The sequence below is a fragment of the Vanellus vanellus genome (assembly GCF_965231255.1).
Source record: "Vanellus vanellus genome assembly, chromosome: 6".
Classification (NCBI taxonomy): domain Eukaryota; kingdom Metazoa; phylum Chordata; class Aves; order Charadriiformes; family Charadriidae; genus Vanellus; species Vanellus vanellus.
This window is the reverse complement of record NC_138911.1, coordinates 30,801,987-30,820,299: the sequence shown is the minus strand read 5'-3', so window position 1 is coordinate 30,820,299 and position 18,313 is coordinate 30,801,987. Positions and strand designations below refer to the sequence as shown.

At 38.9% G+C, this 18,313-nt stretch overlaps 1 protein-coding gene across 1 annotated transcript in view; it reads right to left on the bottom strand.

Annotated features, from left to right (window-relative positions):
- STARD9 (StAR related lipid transfer domain containing 9) overlaps positions 1-18,313 on the bottom strand; it is a gene marked incomplete at its 5' end in the record, with an annotated part of 115,350 nt that overhangs the window by 58,080 nt on the left and 38,957 nt on the right. The window contains 4 exons of the mRNA XM_082485299.1: positions 1,523-1,635; positions 2,242-2,303; positions 2,394-2,426; positions 4,528-4,644. Coding sequence (XP_082341425.1) covers positions 1,523-1,635; positions 2,242-2,303; positions 2,394-2,426; positions 4,528-4,644 — 325 coding nt within the window. The remainder of the gene's footprint in view (positions 1-1,522; positions 1,636-2,241; positions 2,304-2,393; positions 2,427-4,527; positions 4,645-18,313) is intronic.

Below are 18,313 nucleotides of genomic sequence, written 5' to 3'. Positions count from 1 at the left end.
TTGTGTACAGGACCATGCGATTTCAACACTTCCCACGTGCTTATTTGAAATTTTGAGAGGAGGAACTGGTAACAACTGTTGGTTGTTAGATGTACTATGACCAATACTGCAGGTGCTGGGGGAATGAGAGCTGGGAATTCCAGGCTCCATTCAATCACACGGTCAAGTCACCCTGTCTGTTGTCACATCTTGCCTTAATCTCTGAAGTGAGGATAACAGTCTGATGTGTAATGTGATAAAGAAAAAGAGAGGGAGAAAAGTGAACTAGGGAGAACAGAAGGAATTGACAAAACAGAGACAAGAACTCTATTTAAAAGACAGAACAAATCAGTATTTGATCTGATGTGACAGGACCAACAAAATTCTGCACGACATGCATTTTGCATACTAATTGCACACCCCCCAGGTGTTACTACCCACTTGGTGGCCAGCCAAGCAGTTGCAGAGTCAGTGATACCAGAGGCAACTTTGGAATTCTGCCCACTAGATATAAGGCACAATGAAAAGGAAACATATGCATTTACTTTTGAAACAAACTCAGTAATTTTTGAAACTTGCATCAGTTTGGAAAAGGCTCTTCATTCTGCTCTCCACTGTAAAGCTACTCTGTATGTTTTTGCACTGGTGCACTAATTTTGAGAGACATTCCTTTTGTTGGTTGTTGGTCAGATAAACAGAAATGTAGCAGGCAAACTTTACATCAGGAGCTAATCAATTTACAGGTACCAATGGCCAAACTCCAATTTAAAGCTATGTAAGGCACCAATCAAAATTGAAAATGAACTGGAAGTACCACAACAATGAGAGAGAAGATAAGAACTGAAATAAGACAGACAACTGAAACGGAAAAAAATACATGTGGTTTTTCTTTCCGTTTGTTCTGTGTCACCTTATTTGAAACCTATGATTCACTAGAAAACACAAAACCACCTGCTGCTGTTGCAAGTGGGAATTAAAAAGCGTGTGATGTTTTTAATCATGTAATGCACCTGTGTTACCTATCCTATGCTTTATCAGTTTAGTGAAGGAAAACAAAGCTTATCAGTTTCTCACTTGGGTAACAGATTTTAATCACTTCTCATGGCCTGGCCTGTAACATCAAACAGTTGAATTTATCTAGTTCTTTATTATTGTTATTTTGTATATATACTGCTGCCAAGGTCAGAAACAGGTATGGAGGGACCTGAGGCTGGTCTGGAGAACTCGTTTAGAGCCAACGTTGGTGGATTTCTTGATTAAGTTAAGATTTCTTTAAAGCAAAAGAAAGCAAAACACTATGGCTCACACACAACCTATGCCTGGAAACGCAAACAGAAAAGTGCAGGATATCTAGCCAGTGGGATAACAGAGGCAAAATTTTCAGTGTATTATACGTTCATATTAACAAGCCAAATATCTGAGGAAAGTAACTCTTGAAGAGTAGAAGCAATTACAATCATGCCAGGAACATATGCAAAGACACATACAGACCTAATACACGTTTACTTGAAATTCTGATGCTAGTTGTGAAGCATACTCTCACCTTGCACATAAGGTCCTGTTTCAGGGTGTTCACGGACTCGAAGTGTATAAGGTTTCTTTCTGTCTGATTGTTTTAACAAATCTCGGACACGCTCATTATAGATTTCAAGAAAACTGAAATGAAAAAAAAAAAAAGAAAGGAACATTAAATGCACGCAATTAAAAAAAGCAAAAGCATATATTTGGACAATGTAACTACCCAAATCTTACACAGATCATGATAAAGTTAATGAATTAATTTTCATTATCTCTGTTACTGCCCCTTCCCATGCAGTGCAGGTAGAAACAACTCATAGTAGCAATTTTCCAAGAAAGAAGAGGCGTTCAGTATTTTATTTAAAAATTCTTAAAATATCCTTTTTTAACACTAGTGAGTTCAAGTCCCCAGATTTCAAAACATATTGCTTCATTAGATCAATGGTAACGATGAATAAGAAAGGAATGTAGGATTATGGCTCTTAGGAGCCCACTAAAAATTTATTTCCTGTTTGTTTAACTCTTATTTCAGCTGTCAATACAAAACAGCATCCAAAGAACTATACTGAGATGGAAAACTAAAACCAACACTTTCTCATCCTTCCTCTGTGTTCTCCCCCTTGTTCCAAAATGATTATCATCTGAGAAAACAGAAACAAAATAAACTAGTCTTTATTTTGTTTGATTACAGGAACATGTTCTTGAAAGCATTCATAGCACTGCCCAAAACAGTGACACACTTACCTGACCTTTACTCTGCAAGATGCTGTCTGGTCTGAGTAATCATCTTTCCTTGAAAAGAGCCCCTGCGCACACCAGAAGTTTAGGTAAATTTTAAATCCATCAAGAAAATCTAACTGCTTAAACAAATGCAAGTGAAATAAAAAAAGAAGTACCTCACATATACGAGGTGTCAGCCCAATGGATGCCTTCAAATAATAAACAAAAAAAAATTTAAACAATATACTTGCTATCACTCTTGTAAAACTTATTTTTAAATAAAAGCCAAATTATAAGAAAAGGACAGAATCATGGTGCAGCATTAAAGTAATGACAGTATGGTGGCTTACAACACGAACCACCCTGGAACGTAGTTCAGAACAGCATGGCAATGCTCTACTACTCCAGCTGAAGCATCTTGCACGTAAAAAACTGCTGGAACTCGTGTGCTGTGTAATGTCAGCTGTCTTAGCTTCAGCTTATACCAAAAGCTATTTTAGAGCAACTTATACAGCATCGATGAGAAGTTTGGAGGCTTGGGTTAAATCCAAGAGCTGTTTGATGTAAAGATACTGGACATGCCCGTGTCAGAGGTGTTACAGTCTAGATGAAGTCAGGCCAACACTGAAACTAGCTTGACATCATAAATATTTTCTTTATTCCTTAGTCTACTTTTATTTCTTTATGCTATGGCATCACAAAACAGGCTTGGAACAACTTTATACTCTAGATTTATAAATCTGATCTCTCAGAGAGAATGGGATATGGGCTGCTAACAGTACCCAAACTAGCTGATTTAAACTTTGCCAAAATACTCTACACAGCACTGAACTAACAGTGTGTTTATGTGTGATGAACTGTTCTTAGGACATGATTGCTCACACTTCAGTGACTGCAGTGCCAACACACCCTGAGCAAGACTATAAGGCTTAGATGGAATCTGCTTGCTGAATAGCATGAAAGGGTTTTAGAAGGCACACTTGAAATGTTGTTGGGGGAGAAAGTCCAGGTTCATGAAGTGGACCACCATGGACAAAAGTTCAGTTTATACCAAACACTTGTTTCTTCCTAGTTTTGGACACTGTTTCACAGTGAATACACGTTATTAAAGATCAGGTCAAAGCAGGATTCCATTGGAGAACGAAATCACTTTATGAGCCAGAAATCTCTTGGAATTCTGCACCTGAAAATTTCCTTGGAAATAATGTTAATTTCAAGATGTATCCATACTGAATTGCTAAGATATTTTCAAAATAATGTAATACAAATACACTAGTTTGTCACCTATTAACCCCAATTTTAACAATTCTTCAGGCTTTCACGGAGTTAAGCTTGATTTTGCACAAAATGAATGGAGAATCAGGTCGTGGTTTAACAAAATCCTATTACTGATGTCCGTGGGGCAAATAAAATTTTAAAAATCCAAACTCTTGTCAAGAGCACAAACCATGCCAGAATGATCTTTTTCTTATCTTCAGGGTTTGAACAAATGTTATGCTTATTTCACCTTATAATCTGAATCCCATGGGTATAGAAAATAGTGGTCCACTAACACAAACTGTTAAATAAAATTTTTCTTTTTTAGGTGTATGTCTCACCAACAGTCCAGAATATTTATGGAGAGAGATCAAATTGCCTTGTGTTGCAGCGGAACGCAAGAAATCCTCAACTGACTCCATCAATCTGAGTACCGAGATTAAAATGCACTTTAAGTGGTCCCTGGTAGACAAAAATCTTAAAATATAACAGCTTCTGCAAATACTATTCAAATACATTCTAAAACTGGAAGCGAAGAAAGTATTAGTTCCCACAAACCAAAGGATAACTTCTGCAACAGACAAATGTCCCAAGTAGGTAATGAAGCCAGTTACAAAAGTATTCCCGTGAATTGTACCCAGTTTTATTTGTGAGAGTAATTTAATTTCAGCGTATCTCAGACTGCCAAAAAATTCCATGAGAATTAATAGTTTGTATTATCTTGACCTATATGTTTCTAAAAACAAGATCTATTCAGGGGTATAGATTTTTTTTTTGTTCTCTAACATGGCAGTAAGATTCATACATAGTAAGATGAAGGTTATCTAAAATAAATATTTACTCTATGCCATATTTTCTAGTATTTTTAGATGATGCTACACCATTTGCCTAAATGTAAAGGCTTAACTCTCATTTTATATATGTAAAAAACATATAAAATATGTGTAAGCATTCTACTCAACAAGCACCATAATCACAGTTTAAAAATAAAGCGAAGTTTCTGCTGGACATCCCATCCTCAACCCTAAGTGTAAAATGAATGGTGTAACTCACAGGTGTTCCCATCATTGTGTAAGTTTTTCCTGAACCCGTTTGTCCATATGCAAAGAGGCAGATGTTGTACCCTCTAAATGCACCTGACAACACAGAAGTGCCAAGGTCCTGGAACACCTGAAAAGACCAAAAGAACAAAACAGTCCATGAATAATACCTCCCTATAAACATTCTGCATGACTTGTGGATCTCGCAGCTTTAATAATGCCATGGGAACAAGGATCTTCACAGTATTTGTCTTTCTAATTTATCAGAGACAATGCTAAGTGCCCGGCATTCACTTGTTAGATCTTCCTCCAGACGCTCAGCATAAATTTGACAGAAAGTCATGATCAAGGCTCTTTGAGGCAAGGACATTAATAGGACCATTAGAGATCTGAATTATGGTTCAAAAGCAAAGTCAAGTCTAACCCACAACCTCCAAGCAGACCTCACCCAAGAAATACTTTTATCTGACACATTTGGTCAGTAAACGACACCACCAAAGGCTAAATCCTTTATTTTCTGTTCATGCCACATGCACAGCGACGTGCCACCTTTTGCTCATTGTAACAGAGAGCCAAGAACTGTTACCACCAAATCAGTGTCAGCCTCTAGGAGCTCCAAAGCTTACACTAGTGCCACTGTGGCTGCAGAAGTTGGACCATCACAACCAGACTACCCATACAGCAAGATCTGAACAGTCATTCCTTCTGCTTTCCCTGTTCCTTTTTTGGAGACACAGCTGCCCCACATTGTGACCATGTTCTCAGCACATCAAAGCCTTGCCACAGACCAGCTGAAAGGACACCTGGTAAGGTTTGCTAGGAAGTGCATCATGGATCAAAAGGTTCCAATAGGTAGGCTGCCAACCCCTTAGCACAGCTTTGGCCTTTCAAAAGAAATGTTACAAGTATTAATGGCTTTGCCATTCAGGTAGAAAACTAGCTAGTACACGTAGAAAGATGCATACAATTTCAGTGTTTCACTGCTCATCCACTACCAGGTCCTTTGCTTCTCCAATAGACAGGTAAATGTACTGAATCCAATATAAAAATCAATAATACAGCATATTTCATAGATATCACCACTTTACCTAAACTGCCCAGAAAAGAGATTAAAAACTCTCTCCTGAGACTTTTATTTTCAGATCATATTTCAACTCAAACTGAGACAAGATGCTAATTTCTAGCTGAAAAATCAGTAACATTCCTATTTGGCAGAATTTGGCTACTCCTGCCCCTATTTGTAAGGGTACGTGGCATATCAGAGCATCTGCTTCATTAGGATTATCAGATCAAGGGACTTTTCCATTCAAAGAGTAACAGAGAAAGTCATAAACAAAGCACATGGATACAAATGTAATAGACAAGGGATAACAAAGATAGCGACAAACTCTCCAGTCACTACTGGACGGGTCACTAAGAAACTGAAGCATAGCTTTGGAGAGGACCAACATGGACTTCATAACAAACAAGCTGGGGGAAACAAGAGGAACAGGAGGATTTGAGGTACGTGGGGCAGGGGCTCTGCAAAACTTATTAAGGAATGTTTAAGGTCAGGGGAATCAGGAAGGAGAAGGGGGTATAAAAGGGGCTAGTCCCATGTAAGCAGATCAGTACACTTGTCTGACTGAGCCCTGTGCCTAATCACCACAGTCTGTCCTATTTTCTTATTAAATCCTTTCTTGATGATCTTTCCACATAACCACGCTCTCTGTCCCATAGGTGAGTGCTATAAGGACTAGATGCCAGCAGCTGGAGGGACTGAAGTGAATTTGTGCCAGCAATGGAGTTAGAAGACCTCAGGTGATAGGGCCATGACATCAGTGGTACCAGCAAACGAAGCCAGTGAGAGTCTCAGCGTTGGTAGGCAGCATGGACATGGACCTAAGGAGCATGGGTCCAGGATGCCAGCTACTGGGGAGACTGGTTGGAGTAAATTTAGGTCAGCAACTGAAGTCAACCTCAGGCAACATGTCCCCCACAACTATGGTGCCAGCAACTGGAGCAAGTAGGAGTCTAAGTGCCAGAAATTAGAGCGGGATTGTATCACAGAGTCTAGGCCCCCAGCTCCTAGAGAACCTGGAGCGGTGTGAGGGTCTCCATCAGCAGCTGGAGAGGGGACCATGGGTCCCAGGGCCTGTGTTCCAGGTGCCAGCTACAGGGGTGGCGGAGGTGAAGCAAATGAGGGTCTCAGCATCAGCACCTGGAGCAGGGAAGCATCACCCACAGGGCCTGTGTGCCAGCTACTGGCTTGAAGGGTGGGGGGCAGAGAGAGGGCTGGAGTGCTGATACACATTAGTGTTGGAGTGTGCAATTTGCTAGCAAACTTCAAACTGGATGAGCCAGTGAACAGGAGGTCGAGAGTCCAGGCAGGAACATTAAATGGGAGTTGAGCCAATGCTGATAGTAAAGGGATTCAGAGCAGGGGTGCTTGTGAGCATAGGCACATTTGCTAGTGAGCAGCAAGCTGGACCATCAGGCAAGTAGAAGACCTGTAGAGCAGTTAAGAGGGCTCAGTGTCCAGGCAATGTTAGACAGGCAGCGAGCCCATGCTGGTATTTGAGAGATCTGCTCTCCAGACCTGGAGACCAGAGGGGTGTGTGTTTTCACTAGCAAACTTCAGTCCTGATCAGTTGGATAGGAAGAAGGGGACATGGCTGTCTATGCTTATGTATCATGTGCGTGCTGGCAGTGTTATATGTGGGTGTTGAAGGCAGTGCCTTCTGGAGCCATCTGCATAGCTGGCTGCATCAGTGTCCTGCATCCTCTGTTCTTGTCGGTGTTTGTGCTTTTGGCGTATGCACTGAGGCTCACTATGGCTTGAGCTTGCAAAGGGGAAAGCAGCTGCCCCAACCATCAATGTCGGGTGGAGAGACCTCCAGGTGGCCAGGCACATAGGGCTGGCCTCCAGGGGCTGGGCAAGAGGAATCCCCAGGTCCTGAAGTCCACAGGGGGACAGTGGCCTTATACTTCCTTTAACTGTATCAAGTTTACTATTAGGAACAACTTATCTATGGTCTTGAATAATTTGATCAAAGCCAAATGTCCAGAACATACACTGAGAACTAGTAGTTCACTTGCAGCACATCTGGCTAGTAATTCCTTACCAAGGACAATATGCCATAAACCAGCAAATTTTTATGGACAGGAAGGGAAAAAACAGTAATACTATTAGCAAAATAAATCTATGGTGCATAGTTGATGAATGAGTAAACAAATAACCATCATGCTAATGTGTCAGTTAAAAGTTATGCTGAAGAGGCCAATATACCACTTTTACCTAATAAATAAACACTGCCCAAATTAAAAAAAAAATTATCATCACACTATTTTTACAAATATCAGAATATAGAGAGACATGGATATACATTATTTGCCATCACAAATGTTTAGAATCTGTGTAAAGAACCCAAAAGTGCACAAAAAGACACAGTAAAGGCTTAAGAAATGAATAGTAGAGAAGAAAGCTTCTGAGGAGCACTTGAGAATGTCAATTTTAAGGTGACACTATGAAAGGAAAGTGCACAGTTTAAGAGAAGAGGAAAAGAGGGAAGTTTACCCCAGGGATTTTAATAGCCTGAGTGTTAGCATCAAAGGGAGCTTAAAAAAGGGCTAGGCAAAAAATTGAAGGACAGCTAAGAAAACTATACATTCAAAGCACCAGACAAAAGAAAGATAAAGAAACAGAGCAACAATTACAAAGCAGTTTCTGAACCTTGTAGGCAAGGAGGAAAAGTTGCATTTGATACATATAGTAGGGTGAAAAGGAAGTTTCTTCCTTCCAGTGGCAGAATGGCGTTATCACTAGAAACCTCTCAGAGCTATTACAAAAGCAGTGCTTCTGTTACCCACTTCAGATATGAATATTTCCTGATTCCACACCAGAACTGAGAGAACACTGTTCCTTATGCTTTCCAGTATGTACTCAATTTATAAAAAAAAGATCACAAGCAGCACTTTGTCCACGAGACTTGCTTTCCCATTTGTGGGAAAATGTAACTGCAGGGATTAGGCTGAGGGTTGGGTTTTCTGGACATTGCATATAAAAGCTTTCCAATATCTGTTTTCATATCCCTTCATCTATGGGAGCCCCACTTAAAACAGTAATTGAATAAATGTGTGAAACTGCAATTAGCTCTGGTGCTTTTATTTACTTGATCAGTGGAATTCAGCGGGTATGACTGCAATGGGATTTCTTACATGATGAAGGTCTGCAGAAATTGGCCTTGAGATCATTTTTATGACAGGTTCCAAGCTTTTGATTGCATTTGGCCACATGCAGACAGTATGCAATGTATCCCTGTACCGTCCCAGCATAGCTCCTGCTTCTGAACTGAGAATCTGTTTGTTCCAGTGATTTAGTAATAGTCGTGTTAATCTTCTAACTAAAGAGGCAGCCACAGGTAACAGCCAGAGCTGAACAGCACACTAAATTTGACCATAAGCATGCCACTGCTTTAGAGCACGGTAATAAACATAGAGCAAGCTACGTGCTAAACATGATGATGCTGATGTGTCTCCTTTCAGTAATACTGATGCACTCCCTCTAGGCTCAGTGAAGAAAGCAGTCAGCCCCATATTTACAACATCGCTATAACAGATTAATTTGTTTTTCTTCAATAAAGATATTTGGGAAAGCATCTGAGCATTAACAACAGCAATGCAAATCACTGTCACTGATTCTTGGCAGAAGTCATCAATCAACGCAGGATGTAAGACAAGTTCCTGCAATTCTCTCACAGATACTTCAGCACCCACCACCTCTCCACTGCTTCCTGCCATCCTCTCATGTCTCTTCACATCCACTCTCAGCTGTCCTTGGTCCAGAGCTGGGACACAAGATATACTGCTTTGGGGAAGACAATATGACTGACCAGTCAGAACACGGGACACTGCCAACTGCTCCAGCATCTGCCAGCTACCAGTGGAGATGCATACAAGCCTTGCACCAAATACCACTGACTGATTCTCAGCCCTGGCAGGCCACAAATAAATCCCCTGTAATTTAAATCCGTGTCGTGAACTGCATATCACACAGCCTTTTAAAAGATGGAAGAATGGCACCCTCTTCCACTTTTCTTTTGTGCTACTAAACAGTCATTGTCCTCCTCCTGCCCACTCTGCCTGCCCTCTGCATCCTAACTTCTAGAATTCTCCTCCTCTATGCACTCTCCATATTTCTACTTTGCTGCTTAGTATTCACTTAGATGTCAGAATTCCCCAAGACTGCAAAGCAAAATAGACATAACATAAATCTTGAGCCACCTAACCTGTCTGCCTAAGGCCTTCCTCTTCAGGCTGTGCTCCCATGTGAATTCTCAAGTGAACACTGAACCTTCCCTCAGTAGAGGCACCATTAGGAACTCTTCCCTACCTGGTTGGCACACAAAACTTTTAGGAACCTAATATCAGACATCTCTACTCCTTTTTCAAATTTGGTTCAAAAAACAGCCATTTTTTTTCAAGAATTATCGGGAAACATGGGATAAAAACAGGCAGCCACTGTAAAACTATTTCTTCAGAAAATCATGATAAGAGATTGCAGTTACTACCTATTCAGTAGATTACTAAGATTTCACCAGACAATTTTCCTGTAGATTCTGCCTGCTCCAGACATGCTCCAGCTCACAAGGTGACGACTTTCACTGAGATACCCAACTGGACTGCCATGGGCCAGGACATCTCTAAGCCAGAACACTTACATTCAGAGCAGAAGAAAGAGAAAGTTCCTCCTGTGTGAGTGGCTCGATGATTTTCAGCAGCTGGGAATGCAAACATAAGGAGGAAGAACAAATCTGATCTACGTTCAAGATGGCAAAGGCCAGTTCTGAAGATTGATAGAAGGCTGGGGAACAACTGGGTAAAACAACAAACACTGAGAACCAGTAATACTGAAAGGAAGGAATAAGAAGAGACTGGGACAAATAAGAGGGGCTGAATAAGAGGGTGATGGAATCAAACTGGACAGAGTTAAGGGAGGAAAGGTGGAAATAGTATCCATTGGGAACAACAAATCAGTGGGAAAGAGACTGCATTTGGAAGCCAAAGTGCAGGAAACTGTTTGGTTGATATGGAGGACAAAGAACAGGGACAAGTACGAAACACAGATGTTTGTAGATCTGGAGTCCAGAGGATAGGATTTTGGGGCAAACCGAATGGGATTAGAGCCAAAGTAGTATAAGGAAAAGGACTAAGAAATGACAGGATGTGTTATCTTGAAGTAATAGGAGCAAGGCGAGTCTGTCCACACTTCCCCTCAGAGTATCAACATTGAATAAATTCAGGAATTTTGCATGGCTCATTGTACACAGAAGTAGCCTAAAACCAGCTTGTGTACTCCGTATCAGTTTAGAAATCTGTACTTCACATGGTAGAACCTCTTACAACAGGGATAAATGCAGCCTATAGAAGCATCTTGCTTCTATGATAGTTTCCTCATTAAGAACTGTCTTTCTTTCTGAAGGTTCATAATGGATCTTTGAGAATTATTAGTTGCTCTAAGTATAATAAAACAAAAGCTTGAAAAAGTGGCAATCCTTCAGGATAGCGATGCTAGCCATGTCATCTGGACATTGAAGTTGGAATTTCAGAAGAACTGCATTTTACTTCTAGGTCTGTTATTGAAACTTCTGTACGACTGCACAATTCATTTAACATTTTAATGGTTCGATTTTCCTACAGATAAAGTAAGAACACTGATATCCATTAGCAGAAAACTGTGGGATGTTCTCATTAGTGTTAATAAAACTCCTTGTGATCTTGGCTTTAATTGCTCTGGACGTTCTAACTGAGCAAATGCTTGTGCTCGTTCTCTCTCCACATACATTGGACTCTGAAAGAAGAACATTTAACTCCAAAGTCCCAGTTAAACAAAGCTTTGTTACATTTACTCTCTATTAAATACACATGGCTACTAAGATGCTTCAATTCAAATGTTTCAAATCAGTCTTCTTTGAATTAGGCCTTGAGAGAAGATGTATTATTACAAACAAAATTGGATAACTCTGAAAACAATGTCATAATCCTATGATGATAATGAATGAGAATTTCAAAAATTATTTACTGAAATCCTGTTAAAAGCTGATTTGTACTGTTTTGTGTTTATTCTTTCTGGTAAATTACCCTCTCTTCTTTTGTGAAGATAAGTTACAATTAATTTAATTGAATATAGTCTCAATTTAGTCAGAAAAGCCTCTTTGTTTTGGTGTACTGCAGGAAAAAAAAATGGAGAAGTGAAGCACAGCAATGAATTTATGGCTTGTTTAAAAATAAAGGAGGGTAACTGAAATCAAAGCTTTTTCTGTGCTAATATCAGAGGCATTACTCCAAATGCCCATCAGCATCAACAGCTGCGGATCATACAAAAAGTACTACAATTAATCATTCTGGACATATGTACTAACATATTTCATGATATAATGGATTGAATCATGTTTTTTGTTGATCATGAGGAAAACAAAAAAAGAAAGAAAGAAAAAAGGATTCTTCTGGGATTCTTCCAAGTCTCACTTTTGAAATGAAACTTCAGGAAGATGAGGTTTTTCAAAGAACATGAGTTGGATATGGCTTCCTGCAGAGTACACGCTATTTGGCTGAGTCGACTATGCCTTCCTTGCATGGCTGCTCTACGTGATTGGCACTGTTCTGTTTGTTCCATGTAAGAATGCTTCTTTCAACAAAGCCTTAACTGGCTTTGCTATGCCTTGTTCCTGCACTTGCCCAGCAGTATCTGGTCCATATCCCATGGTGATCTGTGAAACGTTCCACAATTTATTACCTGTCAGCTGTCCTAATAGTGGAAAAAACGTGCCTGTCTGAAGAAGTTATGAGAGGGCATTAAGACAACTGTTATCATTCAAGGTCCTCTGCTGGCGTGCTCGCTACAAAGTGGCCAGGTTCCAGCTCAAATCCAACAAATCCTGAATCATACAAGTTAGCCCTCATTACAGGACTCTCAGTACAGATGAGAAAAAGGGGAAGTTTTGGTTTATAATGCAGTTAAAATGTCCTAATCATACACTCGGGCATATCAAAACGCTGTCCAAGTTGTTGCAATATGAACATATTTGGGGATGAAACTGTTAGTTGAAACTATATTAGATAAGAATCATATAGTTCAAGTAGAACAAAAGATCACTTAAACATTTCACAACCTATTTCAATGCACCATTAGAAGATACAAGAAATAGTTCAGAGAGTCTAAATATTTGCAGAACAGGTAAGTTAAGCTGCCCACTGTGAAATCTTACAAAAGAAGCTGTACAGTTGGGTACATACATTCTAACTAATTAACATACATACATTCTAACTGCATTTTAGAAGCATACAGAAAGACTGCAACAGGAATCCTGCCCTTAAGAAACCATAGTGGAACGTATGAAAAAAGAAGACTTAAGTATATATTAAGGTACAAGGCTTACCAACTCTTAAGTAGCAACCTAAGTGTTATGACTCAGTCCTTACTCAGACAAAGAATCACAGAACTTAATTTCTGAAAATGACAGTATTAGTAATTTGCTCTTGTCCATACTAGAAAACCAGACGATTTTAACTGGAATGTGTTTTTTAAAAAGATTTTAAGGTTTACAGATTTATGCACCAGGGAGGCTACTTCTATCATTCAGTTAAAAATATAATTATATTCAGTTTGATCTTATCTGTTTTCTTGATGATTTTTTGAAGCCATTTGTACAATTGATATGCTTATACTCTTTAAACATGTATAAACTTTTTCAATCCTCGTTGGTTATATTACCAGACTGAAATATAAATTGCGCTTGGGCACATCAGATATGCAATTGCTACTCATGCGAAGTTCAAAGCCTTGGGCAGTATAAGCATGAGCTGCATCACTTCATGCAAAAGTCTTAGAAGATCCTGGCCCAGCAGTGCAGAAGGACCCTGTGATCATCAATGGCTTGAATGATGTTATACCATCTTTCTGAAGCAGAGAAACAATTTCCTAAATGCATAGCTAGTACACTGGAGTACTGGTGACTTGCTCAACATCTTACTCCTCTTTCTGTCTTTACCTCTCCCTCAATTAGTATCATTTCTTTTCAGATAAGTTCTTTCACCAAACCTCCAGTGGAAATCTTGGAGTCTTACAAAATTCCGCATCACCCAAGGAAAACTACTGCTCTAGTAAAGAATAACAGACTCCAATCAAATGCTCCATAAGCCTGGGGCTGGTATTAACATCCCTGACAAATGCCTTTTAAGTGTCTATTAGATCACAGAATCATAGAATTGTTGAGGTTGGAAGAGACCTTTAAGATCATCAAGTCCAACCGTTAACCTAACCCGACAAAACCACTTCTAAGCCATGTCCCCAAGTACCACACCTACCCTTTTTTTAAACACCCCCAGGGATGCTGAATCCACCACCTCCCTGGGCAGCCTTATGTTTAATAACCCTTTCTGTGAAAAAAAAATTCCTAGTATCCAATCTAAACCGTCTGACATAACTTAAACCCATTTCCTCTCATTCTATCACTTGTCACCAGGGAGAAGAGGTCAGCCCCCACCTCTCTACAACCTCCTTTCAGGTAGTTGTAGAGAGTGATAAGGTCTCCCCTCAGCCTCCTCTTCTCCAGGCTAAACAACCCCAGTTCCCTCAGTCATTCCTCATAAGACTTGTCCTCCAGACCCCTCACCAGCTTTGTAGCTCTTCTCTGGACACGCTCCAACACCTCAATATCCTTCTTGTAGTGAGGGGCCCAAAACTGAACACAGTACTCGAGGTGGGGTCTCATCAGTGCCAAGTACAGGGGGGTGATCACTTCCCTAGTCCTGCTCACCACACTATTCCTGATACAGGCCAGGATGCCGTTGGCCTTCTTGGCCACCTGGGCACACTGCTGGCTCACATTCAGCCGGCTGTCCACCAACACCCCCAGGTCCCTTTCTGCCAGGCAGCTTTCCAGCCACTCTGCCCCAAGCCTGTAGCACTGCATGGAGTTGTTGTGACCCAAGTGCAGGACCCGACACTTGGCCTTGTTGAACTTCATACCATTGGCCTCAGCCCATCAGTCCAGCCTGTCCAGATCCCTCTGTAGGGCCATTCTACCCTCCAGCAGATCAACGCACCCGCCTAGCTTAGTGTAACCTGTGAACGTACTGAGGGTGCATTTGATCCCTTCATCATTGATAAAGACATTAAAGAGATGGTAGACTATTTAATGACAACAAATTGAATTCCTTGCCTCCCTCTTCAAATACATTAATTTTTCAAATTAAAAATGTTCTTAAATCATTTTAGGATTCTATTCTCATTCAAAATTGTTTTAAAGACAAAAAAGTAACTCTTAAAAGCACCTCAAGTCCAGCACCTTGAGTCTAGAATTACAAGGTCAAATTTACCATTGGCAATCATACCAAAATGAATGCTTCTGTGGGGGTTAAGCATGCCCGCTTCCCATCAACTTTTGCTTCTTTCCCTTTTCTCCTCTGATTTGCACATCAGCTCTTTTAATGTGGTCACTACGTATTACCTGTGAGCATCAACAGGATATTTTTAGCCAATGCTAAAACATGCTGTTTAGACCTGGACTGTAGAACTTTGAAGGCACAAACAGAAAACACTTCAAGATGAAGTCTCACTACAGTGTATGTTTTTCATATATTTATGCGAATGACAGATTCTGAGGCCATCTAAATCCTAAGAATCCAGTTTCATATAACCAAATAAATATATCAAAGACAAAATAATTTTCATATGGCATATGAGAAAAACATTAAAATGAGGACAAATTCAGGTTCTAATTGCTGTTATGTATGGAAACTGAAAAAGAAAAAGAAGTAGTCATTTAGTGCAGCCTAGTTATCACTATTGAGTTAATCTCCTATTTAAAATCAAAAACTAGAAAGACTGACTATATATTTTCTTTGGAGTCCAAATGTATTAGAGGTCAAATGAATGTGCCACTCTGCAAACAACCTCTGAAACTCTATTGGAAGTGAAAATCATGAAGTGCAAATTGCAGTCAGCTTGGAACACAAAAGTAAAAAACCCACCAAAAACTTGCAGTTTGTACGAGGTCACCCTTGATAAGAAGGTCTGGATTCACTACCCGTTTCAAAACAGAATAAAAATCAATAAAACAGAACAGACAGACACATTTTTGGGTTGTTTTTTCAAGTATACTAGAGAATTTTAACCTTTCCACGCAAACCATTTTTAAAATGACATATGAAGAATATTAACTGGAAATGTATCTTGCATTCCTAAAAGATAAAAAAATTGAAGGAGTCCAAGAAATTTCAATGAAAGCATACCATTTAGCCAAAGAAAAAATAACTAAGTGACAGATATTTTTTCTCTCTGTTGAATGAACCTTTATGAAAACAGTTTCACAGCACTAAAATAGTAAAATTCTCCCTTTTTAGAATTTGGGAGTACGCTTTGCCAATAGATTTGTGGGTAATAAGCAAAGCAACCTTTTCCACTACTAGGAGATTTATAATAGAGAAGCAATATCCTAGTCATATCCTTTCCCATTTGGACAGCAGAATCAGAAATCTTCTAAAGCTAAAAATCTCAGCTCTCTCTTTTGCTGGCTTAAAAGTCAAAATTTATAGCAGCTTTTCTACATGTTTCTTAAATAATGAGTTTTCAAGATATTGAAAAATACCCTATTTATTAGCCTGAGATTATATCACATTTAATCACTTTAGACCTGCGTGCCTGTGTATAAATACACATAGCAGACAGATGACTATATTTTTTTCTGGAATGAAAACACTTTTTTTTTTGTCTGCTAGTGCCAAGAAGAAATAAAATATGGCATGGAATACATCCAATCAGACACCATAAGTCACAGACATTTATTATTAACAGTGATGGTTTGGGACTATGTTATTTTACACTGAAATCTTTAGGTATTTAAATAGTGGAATTTTTCAGTTTTGAATTCTTCAATATGCAACTAGGACAGCTGATGACAGCAAATATATTTTTTTTACATTTTAACTGCAATAGCCTCTCTTTATTCTGTGATAATGTCCCTCATAGTAATAAATGCTTTAATTTCGAAGATAATGGGGGCATTCTATCAGAAATTAAGTTTTGACAATATGAATTTCAAAAGTATAACACTTCATTTCCTTAATCCAATCAGAACCTGAATTGCAGAAGGAAACAAAAAGCAGTGGTTTTAACCTGCAGTAAATTGTCTGTTATGCTTTGGGCTTTAATAATTTCGGAAACCGAAAGTTTTCCCAAGTCACTCAAGCCAAGTCTCACAGTAACATGGAGAAAAAAAAAAAAAAAAAAAAAAAATCCAGTAAAGGTCCAGGGACAGCATGTAATGCCAAGTTTGCAAATTTAAGGGAACAATATTGATAAATAAGGGCTTTTTTTTTTTTTTTTTTTTAAAAAAAACCTGGATAATTCCGGGTAAATAATACTTGCATTTTGCTTAGACTACAATGACCAAACTAGGACCAACTCTGACTGAGGCAGAGATGAAGGGAGGAGAAAGCGGAAAGAGTAGGAGAGAGGGAGCTACAACTTTTAGGAGTAACAAGCTAATAGACTAGTTTATCAAGCCTTATTCATACAGTAACTTTTCTTATTTGCAATTGTCTGAAATGGTCAATATTTAACATTATCATTAGGAAACTAAACTAATCTTGAAAACTTCAGAAATTTCGAAGGAGTTTATTTGGTCAAGACAAAAAAACCCAGACATGAATAAAAACTTCTGGTAATTTTTTAAAAAGTTTTTGAATAAATAAAATTGCTACTTGTTACACACATACTCCACAAACATCAACAAACAACTCACTCAAAGGAAACCACTTGTACTGTAAAACATTAGGTTAAAGTTAGAATACTAAGATAAATTCCCACACATTAATAACTAGGATAAAAAAACAGAAGAAAATTATCTGATTGCACTGCACAATTTAAAAATAGCCTTTAAAATACTGCTGATTTAATGAAAGAGGAAAAGACTGAACTTAAGTAAGACATACTGCTAACAGGAGTTTTCCACCATAGACCCAACAAATGACTTTATAAATGCTGAAAAAACTCAGTGGCTTAATTTCTGTTAAAGATATGCCATGCAAACAAGAAAATAGAAAAATGCCTCATCAGTAGATATAAAGCTTTAGAGCATCAAGAAAATTGCAGCATATGCAGGTACAAAATGAACTGACTATAAAAAAGGTGCTGTTATTTACTATGCAAACAAAATTGCTCTCAACCGATAGGTCAGGACAGTTTAAGCAACCACATAAAACATAAAAGGCTCAGTCCTGCAGTATTTGCCACCACCTCTACTATGAACTACAGGTACGCAGTATCTCATATTTGGTGTGTTTTCCTTACAGAATCTTGACTTCCTCACGCTGTTACTGTTTGGGTTATGACCAAATTCTGTTTAATTAAATTGCTGCTCCATCTCAGACAGAGCATCCAAGACCCAGATTTAAGATGATAAAATATTTCATGAAATAGAATTATACAGGACTAAATGTTTCCTGCCAAAATAATGAAAGCCTTGGTTCCAAAACCTTCACAAAATCCCAAAGATTAATTTAAATAAAAAAGGCTTCTGCAAGGAAGATGCAGGAGGATGCAAGGAAGGACTAACTGAAAAAAAAAAAAACAAAAAAAACCTAGGGGTTTGTTCCAATAACGCAAGGCTTTTTCTGCACAAGTTTTCTCTTAAAGAATATCAAACAAGTGTCAGCTAAAGGGCTTTCTCTACATGGCCAGAGAAAGCACAAGCAAAGGGAAGTGCATTATGCTGATCAGCTGCACAGAACCCTGTACTATGACATTAGGATTTATT